The following is a 12,048-nucleotide window of genomic DNA, read 5'->3' on the forward strand; positions in this document are numbered from 1 at the left end:
AATAATAAAAAAAACACGCTATTTGAAAAATACAGCGTGAAAGAGCCAATTATGTAACAATTAGAAACCACAAAAGCTACAATGAACGAAGTTCAGAAGACACTATTCATCATCATTACTAACCCTCCACTTGTTCCAAACCTGTGTAAGGTCCTTTCTTCTGTTAAACACAATATAAGATATTCTGAAGTATAGCTTATTTTATGTATATATTATATTATATCTTATATTATGCTCAATAGAAGTAAAGAAATTCATAAATGTTTACAATCACTTGAGTGTAAGTAAATGATAAGCAAATTTCTATATTTAGGTGAACTATCCCTTTAATAAAAGACAATAACAGATCATTTAAATAGATTTTATTTGCTTCTTATTTTAATATCCATTTTCTGATTGTCCACATATTCATATCAGGGTGAGCTTGTTTTAGTGTGAGTGTGTTTGAGTTTGTATTTTAGTGTAAGTGTGTATAAATGCATCTGTGCTGCCAAGACTGACCCTGTGTTTCTTCTGTGATTGTAAAGAGCTGATTAATAAGGGTTTATGAGTTTCTGTGCTTTCTTTGTGTGCATTTGAAGGCTCAGTGTGAACACTCTTTGTGTCTAAAGACTTGGAGTGTTGTTCCTGCTCAGGTGTGCAGATGATCTTCTTAAGCTGAGCAGAAAGCTGCAAACTCAGTAACAAAACAAGATGTCCACCAACACGAAGTACCCTGCAAAAAGAAAAAACACATTAATGATACAACCACAGCCCAAAAACAGAGATATTTGTAGATAACAGATAAATATATGCTGAGATAATGCACCTCTCCATTTCTTTCAGTAAAAGTGGCAGAGCAGTTGTCATGTCAGAGCTACAACTGAACTTCCTGCCAAAGGGAACATCACACAGCACGGCATCAACCGCCCCGTCAGCAAGAGGGATCTCTGAGGAACACAAAAATCTCAATGAAAATATCTTTAACCAGAGTTTCTTATTTTTGTTTATCTTCGCCTTGAAGAATCCCCCTTCCACCCCTACTCATCCACCTTTCCCTTTATAGGAAAATGCAGGTAGAATCTAGATTTTTGGTTTGTTGTTGCCAGAATATCCAATGCACAAGCTGAAAAAGCACCACTCTCTTATGGAAAGGGGGCGGGGAGCAGTAGCTCATTTGCATTTAAAGGGATACTCACGGAAATGGCATTTGCAGCATAGTAATTCAGTGCTATGATTTAGTATGGTACAGTACGATCCGCATTTATTTCCATTTCCACTGTCAGAAGTACCAAAATAGCGAACCATACAATATCACTTTTTGGGACCCTTTGTAATGGTACCTAACATAACAGTACAGTACAGTACCAAAAAGATGGAGCTAGATTCCCTGCTGAATGTTGATTCTTTACAAAGAATCGTCACTAGCAACAAGACAAGGAAAGTGCAAGTAAACACACAGCCGAAAGATGACAACGTAAAAATTTAATGCTGACACACAGCAAGGAACCATGCTCAAACAAAGCTTGTCATCTTCTTGTGACAAACCATAGATATATACACTAAATATTGCATACGAACCCAGAGCATGTGCTCATAGCGCCGCCACATTTGTACAGTGCTACCTGAACAAATGTCATTCAACCGCACTAGTCAAGACTAAAGCCAAGGCAAGGCAAGTTTATTTATATAGCACATTTCATACACAGTGACAATTCAAAGTGCTTTACATAAACAGGAATAAAAGCAACAAGTATAAATAGTATAAAAACATATGAAAAGTTTTGAATTACATTGTCATTAAATATGACAAGAAGCCAGAAACTAAGCTAAGTTGATGAACGTTAGTTTTTGAAGTAACTTATAACGGTGCCTAATAAGTTAACATAACAGTGCCTGCGCCTCAATGTGCAATGTGTCTACCCTAAATTATAGAAGATTACAAATGTTATACCACTTAGATCAGAAAGGTGGATGTGAGTTCTTCGTTCTGTACATACTACTTCTATCTGTGCTTGCCATTTACTTATACAGTTTAAACTGTTATACAGAATTTATTGGACAAAAAATAAACTAAAATAAACCCAGAAATTGATCCCATTTGTGATAGATGCCGACAAGCTCCAGCTACCCTCTACCATACCTTTTGGCTTTGTCCAGAGTTAATCTCTTTTTGGACATCAATCTTTAAATCAATCTCTGATATTTTTCTTCTAAAAATTGAACCGTGTCCTTTAGTGGCACTGTTTGGACTGAATCCTACAAATGTATTGCTGTCATCTTTGCAGTCAAATATATTATCCTTTGCTTAATAATTGCTAAAGGAATTATACTATTGAACTAGAAAAAAACTTCTCCGCAAAAACTACTTCCATTGGATGTATGACCTGTTGCAGTTCATTCAAATAGAGAAAATTAGATATACAATTAATGGCAAAACAGAGGATTTCTATACAGCTCCACAACCTTTTCTGTTGTATTTTAAAAAATAGCTTTTTATATCCCGTCTTGCATATTTAACCCTGTCTGTATCTGTCTTTTCTCTTCTTCTTTTTTCCTCTTGCTTTTGAATGATACAAACTTATCTAAGAAAAAGAAATTGTGTGATATTTTACATTTAACAGTAATGGCCTATTTGGGTGTCATTTGTTAATTTATTATTATTATTATTATTATTATTATTATATGTGTTTGTATGTTTTTTTTGTTATTGTTTGGTCTGTTTGTTTCTTTGTGTTGTTGTTGTTTACTTTATTTTCATCTCAATATGGTTCGGAAAGTAAGGAATGTGTTTAATTAGCACTCTCAGTATTTCTTTCCTCAACATTGTGAAAATAATGTATTATGGTTGTTGTTTCCCTCACTTGTAATACCTCTCTGATTGAAAATTGTCAATAAAAAGAGTTAAACTACTAGAAAGGTGGATGTGCACATTGAGACGCAGGGATATCGATGATTCACACAAGTCGTTCATAACGGAGATTCATTCACAAACGAATCGCTCCCTCAGTTAGAATTACAAGTGAAAGCATAAGAGGCAATGCGTTTCAGGACATGGATTCGATCAAATTTAACAGGAGGGGAGGGTATTACATTTCCATGCACACACGCTCTTTGTTGGCAATGCCCATGCGGTCACTTATCCATCAATGTAGAAAAGTGATGTAAAATTATATTTTCATAATTTAAAAAATATTTGCATACTGACCACCTGGAAAACTCCCAATCATAAGATACATTTATACATGTGTATATATCTCTTGCTTTGGATGGCCAGTCCTCCACTACACCTTGGTCCCACATTCATTTCAAAGAATGCTACCCTGTACTAAAATGGCGGCTCTATTGAGGCATTCTTTCCAATAGGCAACAACAGCGTAGGCAACATCTAATGTAAATACCTATGGTGACAAACCACATACCAAGAAGTGAGAACAGGATCTGCTGCATGTCTTTTATTGCTGTTTATGGAGCTGTTCACATGTCTTGTTTTAACATGTGGAAAGTTCGAGGGGCACCGTTTTTTCTCCGCATTTGAAATAATGCACTGTTTCTCAACCACGTTCCTGGGGGACCACCAGCTCTGCACATTTTCCGTGTCTCCTTAACCAAACACCCCTGATTCAGATCAGCAGCTCATTAGCAGAGACTAAAAGACCTATAATGGGTGTGAGAGACAAAGACGATATCAAGACATGCAGTGGTCCTACAGGATTGTTGTTAAGAAACAATAATGGAGCTAAAAATAATGCTGAAATAATGGAGCAAAAGTCATGCCGTGTAAATGGCATATATAACCTTTTTCTTTGAGTGAGAATGGCATTGATTTCAACTATCTGGCCCACACCTTGCCTACAAAGTAAGGGTACTGTTGGCAGTGGAAACAAAAGCTTAATTAGTATGACCCATACCGAATCCTACTGAACTGGACCAGACCATACCACTCGGTAGAAACAAGGCATTAATGATCAGTAAAGGATTTTGAGTTGAAACTACACAAACACATTATATGGACATCTGGGACTTAAATAAGATCTTGTAAAAAGGGCATAATAGGTGCCTTTTAACATTCACACATAATCCATGGATCACATGAGATGAAATTTAATACTTGATGTATTCTAAAAAGGGTCTGGGACAATGAGAGTGGAGGCAGTTTGTACAAACCCAAGGCAGAAGACTGAAGTAACTGCACTCTTCCTTCCATTCCAGATGCTTTCACATTCTCTGCAGCTTTCTGTAACTGAGACCCATCTGTATCCATGCCTAGAAATACAGCATTCTGAACCCACACACACCGTGCAGTTAGTGTGTGTGAAGAGCAGCATGTGGTGCTCAAAGTGTGTTTGAGTGTGAACGTACAGAATATTCCTGAGCTGCTTCCAACAACACGGCACCAACTCCACACATTGGGTCTAAAATCACACAATTGTTGAGCTGTGGAGAGGAACAGAAAACAGGAAACAATCTATTAAGACAAAAAGTGCTGATTGTTAAAGTATACTATTTAATACTTTGATGACTATATACTAAAAATGAATTTCTATTCATCTTAATAGTATATTCTAATTTGGGTATTATAAATATAATACAGTTATAAAAACATGTAAGATAACTCAGAATCAGAAATGCACTACTTGTTTTAAAAATTAAAGGGCACCTATTTTACCCCCTTTTTAAGTTTGAAGATAAGCCTTTTGTGTCTATAGAACGTGTCTGTAAAGTTTGAGCTCAAAACATCCATGAGATTCTTTATTATACCTTTCAGAATATTGGAATTTTCTGTTTTGAACACAATGTAGCTGTTTTTGTTGCCTGTGCCTATAATGCTAGTTCTCCCTGCCCACCGTTCCCATGTGTCAGATCTCCGGCTGCATCAGATAAACAGCACAGTGACAGACATGAAGAAAGCATATCTCATATAACGTTTGTGAGAAATACTACAGTAAGAACTTTCCCAATGATTTTTTGATGTATTTGTTGTGGAGTTAATTCAAGCCTTTCTACAACAATGAGTCACACACAATGCCGTTACAAAGATTACGCACACATACACAGTGTGCGCGTTTAACTTTGCACTGTTTTTGTACGCAAATATGACAGGATACACGTTAATATCCACTGCTGTATGGATATCCGTTATGTTAATGTACAAAATAAACATGATTTAACGTTCACAAACCGGAATTGAAGCGCCTTCTTTTATAATTGTACTGACATGCGGCTGTGGGGATAAAGACGGTAAAATCGCTGTAATTCATTACAAACATGCACCGTTTTAAAAACATTTTAAACTTGTAAAACTCATTCTTGATCACATTTGATGATGATTGATGATCACAGAGAGCTGAACAGATCTTGTAATCCCATTTGCTTTGTGCATGTCCTGTCTTGTTGATATGATTATATGTGTTACTACGGAGACATGCTAATACGTGGCTCTCAACCAATTCAGTGGGCAGGGAATCCACACTCCTACGTCAAGTTGTGGTTGGACTCAAAATGGGGGGGATTTGGATCCTATTTTAACACCAGGAAATTTAAAAAGAAACTTATTGTCTTTATATCACTTCAATATTACTGTAGACACACTATACCTACATACAGTTCTGTCCAAACAGCTTACAAAAAATGCTTTTCATTATAGATGCCCTTTAAGGGTTCATTTTTAATTTCAGATTTTATTGAGGAAGCATGCATTAAATTCAGAGTAACAAATAAAGCAGAGATATTATGAAAGATTTTAAAGGTTTTTTTTTAATACTAGATAATAACACTCTTACTCAGTAAAGAGGAAGCTTACAGTGATGCTTAAAGTAATGACATTTATAATGTTTTCAAAAGGTTTGATTTCAAATATCCCTTGATCTTTCCAATTCATCAGCTTTACTGTCACAGAAATAACCTGCATATTAAAACATGCTTAATGAGCAGTTTGGGTTATTTTTTTATAGTAATAAGCTTTTACACTGTTATCATTTTCCTGTATTTTATGATAAACACAATTGCATGAGCATAAGAGCTGATTTTCAAAAAATGTTTTACAAATGTTATCAACCCAAAATACTTAATTAGTATTATACATTGCCTACAGAAAATCATCAAACCCATAAAAACTTGCTTTTAAAAGACCTTCGGGATAAAGCTGTAGATTTTTTGTAGGCTACAAAACCATTTCAAAGGGTGCTAAAGTTATTTTGAATGTTATTTGATTTTAGGCTGTATGAAAAAAAAGGGTAATTATTTAAATTTAAAGGGGTGTGATGATTCTCTAAAGGTACTGTATATATTCTTAATATGCTTGAATTGTAATCTCAATCAGTGCTTTTCTTTTTCTTTCAAGTTGTCAACATATATTTCCTCACATTTTTTATTCCAAGAACTGGAGATATTGTTTTTCTGCTGCTAATCTAATGCTTGTATTGTGCATCAGTGTGTGTATTTGCCTTTTTAAAAGGTCATTCTAGTCCTCACCTGTCTAGGACAAAGAGATGTCATGGCCCAGGCTATAGTAGAACGCAACCCATTGTGTTTCATATAAGAACGACTGGCCAGAGGATGCCTGAAAAATACATGCACACTTAGAAATAAATTTGACAGCCTTTAAAGTCTTATGGAGAGTCACTTACTTCAAAAGTGGGATGCCTACAATGCAATGGTCATCACTTAAGTACACATTGACCTGGTTAGCAAAAAGACAACATTACAAAACCATATTAGTAAACCCACAGCATTGGTTTACATGAATGAAGATTTGAACTTTTCTTTTTGATTTGTTATGCGAGTGTATTTACCTCAAGAACAGGCTCTCTCAGGTCCACCTTCCAACCAAGCTGTTCTTTAATGGCCATCCCAATGATACGACTCAGTCTCTAAACACACACATACAACCATTCATGTTTATAAGAACTTTTGCAGCCAGGTCCAAACTTGAACCAAATGGTTGAGCATATTTTGACTGTTTTAAATAATGACTGTTAAAGTCATTTAAAGAATGACTGATTTAAATAATGTTTTATACACAGCATTGATGATTCACAAAAAATAAATCAAACAAACATAATCCTGTTGCACTACTACACTTGATTTTGATTTTATTGTAAAAACAGCAAGAAAATATGTTAAATGAGAATCTGAAATATTTTATGGCATACTTAAAAAAATAATAATGATTTAGTGTTCAAAAATGTTTTATTTTGATTATGTTTTTAAATAAATAGGTCTTACACTTCATATTTTCAGATTTTTCATAGTATATGTATTCATTCCGGTACTTTTACCATAAACCGACGTATCTACCATTTGGTAGAGGTTGATATTTTAGAAACTATTGAATGTGTTGAAAAAAATATGCATTGAGGGTGTTAAGTAGTGACATTAGGAGTTAAGAAACTAATCCAATTCTTTTTTTTTGGTGGAACAGTTAAAGGCTTAATGAAAATCCTTCAGTTTAATTTTTGTTTTAATTACAAATATTAATATCTGCATTACAACTCGCTTTACCAACTACTCTATAGTCTAAGTAAAGTTTGTTACATAAATAACTGTAATACTTAAAGAGTTTTTTGCTACTTTTAATACTTAGGGTACGTTTTGACCTGGAAGAGATATACCGTATAATTTCTATTAAAAATCCAAGGTTTTTAGTGAGGCGGAAACATTTGCAAACACTTTAACCTTCTGAATATACTTTATTGATATTAATATTAATTTCAGATTTTCTACAAAATTCTTTTATGAGATATAACTATTTAAAACTAAATATATATTAAAAGATTTGTTTTTAAGATCATTTTGCTTTGCTCTTGTTTTTTCTTAGAAATAAATATGCAGGATTTGTGTATTTAGAATTATTACAGAATATAAATAAACTGCATTATTAATATATATATATATATATTTTTAAGATTTATTTTTGGCCTTTTTTGCCTTTATTAGATAGGACAGTATTTAGCCAGGAAGCAAAGTTGGAGAGAGAGAGAGAAGGGGGGGTGTAGGGAAATGTCATCGATGACCATATGTCGTCGCGCTAACCACTAGGCTATTGCGCCGACATCATTATCAATATTTGATTCCAATCATTCCCATTATCATTATTATTATTTTATTTATTTATTCATACCACATGTATACTTTCATATTTTAAAAGGTTTCCAGATTCTTTAATTAATTACAATGGCTAAATGCAGTATTAGCATAGTAAAAGCATGGTTATATTCCAAATGTCCAAACAAGTAAAATATGTGAAAACACTATACAGATTTTGAAAGTGTTTTGAGGGCTGAATTACATTTTACAATTTTTTATTTGTTGTGTACATGTATACACACAAAACTGGTGTATAAAACAAGTTATAATGTACCTGAGAGTTATTAGAGCGGGCGATGACTCCACTACAGCGGCAGCTCACTCTGAAGGATGTTATGTGCTGATGAGAATCTGTTCCTACATCCTTTTGTCTCTCATCTAAGTGTATGCTGGAGGAGACGGTCTGTGTGGATCCATCTGCTTCAGTCACACTCTCCTCCTCCTCCTCATCTTCCTCTCTCTTTCTCTTGTGTCCTTGATGCCGTCTGCAGTCCAGCTCTTCCTGAAGGGCCGTCCAGGATAAAAGAGTCTGCTTCCAAATGTCTGGATCCCCCACAACTTTCTGCTTTATAACAGTAGCTGCCTTTCCTATTAAAATACAACCAGTAAAGGGTTAAACGCAATGTAGTATAGGGTGGTACACTGTATTTTTTTTTTTATTTCAAATAAAACCATAAAGGCTTTTCAGAGCTAAAATGTGATTTCCTTAGCACTAATAAACCTAGCTGAAAGGGTTAGTTCACACAAAAATATATATTATGTCATTAATTATTCACCCTCGTGCCGCTTCAATCCTCATGAGACATTTGTTAATCATTGGAACACAAATTAAGATATTTTAGATGAAATCCAGCAGCTCTCTCATCCTTCATATACAGCAATGGTCTTAAGATGTTCAAAGGTCAGAAAATGAAGCATACAATACACAAAACATCCCATGCGACTTCAGTCGATCAACTGTAATCATACAAAGCTCCAAAAAACATTTGTTTGCCAAAAAACTGTAAATATTACACATGTTCACCTAAATCTTCTCTCACACTTCAGGTCATCAGTGGGTGTGTGCAGTTTTTATTTTTTGTATTTCATGTCCTTTTTGAGTTTTAGTCTATTGTACAGGACTTTGGGTATTTTTAAAGTGCTTTATAAAGAAATTTTTATTTATTGATTGGTTGGTTTACTGCATAGACTGTAAAAGATGGACGTAGTATCTGTGACGTCACTTATAGGTTTCTGAAGAGCGCAAATGAAGTTACAAGTAGGCGTGGGCAACAATCGCCATTTTGTTTGTGCGTCACCGTTCCAACTGAAGGTGACCAAAAAAGGGCAAAGAGGCGGAGCATGACCAGAGCTACAGATGTCTGCTAGCATTTTGCTTAGACAGGCATTTCTTTGTGAGAAACGCTTAATACTTCATTACCTGAGACTCGTTAGGGTTCTGACCACATGTGCTTGGTTGTGTACTATATCAATAAAGTGTTTAGTCTTTTAAAAACACTTTTGTAATACATTGAGCCACTAAGCATTGTTCTTATGACGGTTTACTACAGAAGGAAAATGATAATTACTCCCAAATACTTCAAATATAGTCTGTTGGTAAATGCAAGGCTATTTATGAAATCCAGGCTTAACACTGTATGACAACATTTCAGATGACTGTTCTATAACCTACAGCTAATCAATCTATCAGCCTCTGGAGTGCATTATAGCTCTAAAGAAAATTTTTAAATGATAAATTATCTTAAAAAAAACAAATACATTTATAGATAAGGCAAGTTTATTTATACATCAAATTTCATACACAGTGGCAAATCAAAGGGCTTTACATAAACAGGAATAAAAAGAGACAAGTATAAACTAAAATAAAAATAATATATAAAAATTAAAATGTGTTAAAACAGGTTATAAAAGAATGGAAAAAGAAAAAAAGAGAGCGCATGATCTGTCGGATGTAGCACAGTGCTCATTCAGTAAAGGCACAGCTAAACAGATGTGTTTTCAGTCTTGATTTGAATAAGCCTAATGTTGGAGCACATCTGATCACTTCTGGAAGCTGATTCCAGCAGGGGGGGGGGGGGGGGGGGGGGGGCGCAGTAGCTGAAGGGCGATTCACACTGCTTTGACTGAACCCTTGAAATTTCTAATTTATTTGATCCTAAAGATCTGAGTGATCTGTTAGGTTTGTATTCTATTAGATATGGTATACTTAGTATATAATTTCACTCACCTGGGAAATGGAGGCCACTTGAATGGCTTGTGAGCACAATTAAGTGCACAGAGCAAGCCATATTATCTGATAATTGTAGAAAATAATGCCAAAAGGCAAATGACTGTGTAAAGGCACATAAAACAAAACCAAATTACAATGTATATGCCGAGTTCAGCGGCTAATCAGCCAGAATCAGCTGAGGTGACGAGAGGACGAGCAGTGAGACCTAGCTGTCACTCAAGTGGCCACGCCCTTAATTAATTAAAATTCACCCCCTCACAGTTGTCATGAAAGGTAATATTAGCTATATGAACCAAAATCGTTCTTTGTACCAGGCTGTAAACACCTTTTTTTTCTGCTGTAAAATTGGCCAATTTAGCATTGCAGTCAGTGAACAACTGGAGTTCCTGGAGCCAGCCCCCAAAGGCCAGTTAATGAATTGCAGGTTCAGTTACTTGCATATTGACTTCACGAGGAAGAGCGGGAGGTTGCCGGTTGGTTTACTACAGAAAGTATGAGGTATTCCCATTAGAGATGGCAGCGCAACATAAACATCTTACCTGACATGACAGAAATTGGCAAACAAAGGTTTTAGCATTTTTTGGGTTAAAAAAAAAAAAAGTTCTTTGAGCTTCATATGATTACAGAATCACTGAAGTCACATTGAGAGTTTTGACTGTGTTTTTGGTTCCTTTTCCAAACTTCTAGGGACCATTGTAGTCTATGGAGGATGAGAGAGCTTTCAGATTTAGTCTAAAATATCTTAATTTGTATTCTGAAGATTGCAGGGGATTGGTATGGCATGAGGTTGAGTAGTTAATTACAGAATTAAAATTTTTGGATGAACTAACCCTTTGAAGGTACTAGTTAAGGTCAATCAAATTTGAGTGTTTGACAGCAAACATTTGGACATGGAATAAATGGCATGGAGTATGCTCATTTGCTTTTATGATGCATGTTCTCAACCAATCTGAACACTAAATTGTCATTCATACATACCTGGGTTGTTGGGAAGTGCAATGGGTTCAGTTTTGTGCAGGAGGAGAAACAGCCTCTCTGCAGACTTCAGTTGAGTCAGGGTTTGCAATTCAGCATTGGTGCTGAAGAAAACTCTACCTGGAATCTGCTCCACCTGACACAAACACAGCAAAACATATTACAACATATCGTGGAAATGTTGAATGTGGACGTAACAGATACTTACAGAAAGCAGATACAGGTTTATTGATAATAAATCATCATTTGTCGTTTTAAATGAACAATATTTGCTATGCTGTCTGACGTATGAAAACGTTTGGTGGATGCCAGTGTTCATAGAACTGTATATAATTACTTATAAATATGAGAGTTAAAAATGTTAAAGGAATAAAATGTGATAAACTGACTTGAGAAGCGCAGAGTTTCTGTCGCACCTCCTCGGCCAGCAACTCCTCCATCCCCGCGCCTGCTGTACAGTAAAGCTGTCTCATTTTCTCTGCAGCTGCTTTACAATTAATATTTACAATGAATGATCTCAAATTCAGCCAGCATCTGTAAACACTATTCTCTTCCGGGTTGATCCGCTTTTCAAAATTAAACCCCCTACAGACAGTTTATACATGATAGCGAAGAAAGATACGAGTTCAGATGTGCCTCAATGAGTTTTACTGCAATTTACCATTTGCAATTTTTTTTAACATTGAACATTTCCTTGTGCCCTCATAAAAATAATTTGACAAATGTTCTTGACCATCTACTTAAGTTATTCTTTCGCTTGTTAGGAAACAATAAAT

At 35.2% G+C, this 12,048-nt stretch overlaps 1 protein-coding gene across 1 annotated transcript; it reads right to left on the reverse strand.

Moving 5' to 3' along the window:
* Positions 1-322: 322 nt before the first annotated feature.
* On the reverse strand, positions 323-12,035 carry thumpd2 (THUMP domain containing 2). The gene is made up of 10 exons (XM_056477003.1): positions 11,662-12,035; positions 11,276-11,408; positions 8,342-8,655; positions 6,774-6,851; positions 6,609-6,661; positions 6,454-6,541; positions 4,342-4,416; positions 4,147-4,261; positions 809-929; positions 323-715 (listed from the first exon to the last, which is right to left on the reverse strand). The coding sequence occupies exons 1-10, from the start codon at positions 11,743-11,745 to the stop codon at positions 430-432; spliced, it is 1,347 nt and encodes a 448-aa protein (XP_056332978.1). The 5' UTR covers positions 11,746-12,035; the 3' UTR covers positions 323-429.
* Positions 12,036-12,048: the final 13 nt, after the last annotated feature.

Source organism: Danio aesculapii, chromosome 17 (assembly GCF_903798145.1).
Source record: "Danio aesculapii chromosome 17, fDanAes4.1, whole genome shotgun sequence".
NCBI lineage: Eukaryota > Metazoa > Chordata > Actinopteri > Cypriniformes > Danionidae > Danio > Danio aesculapii.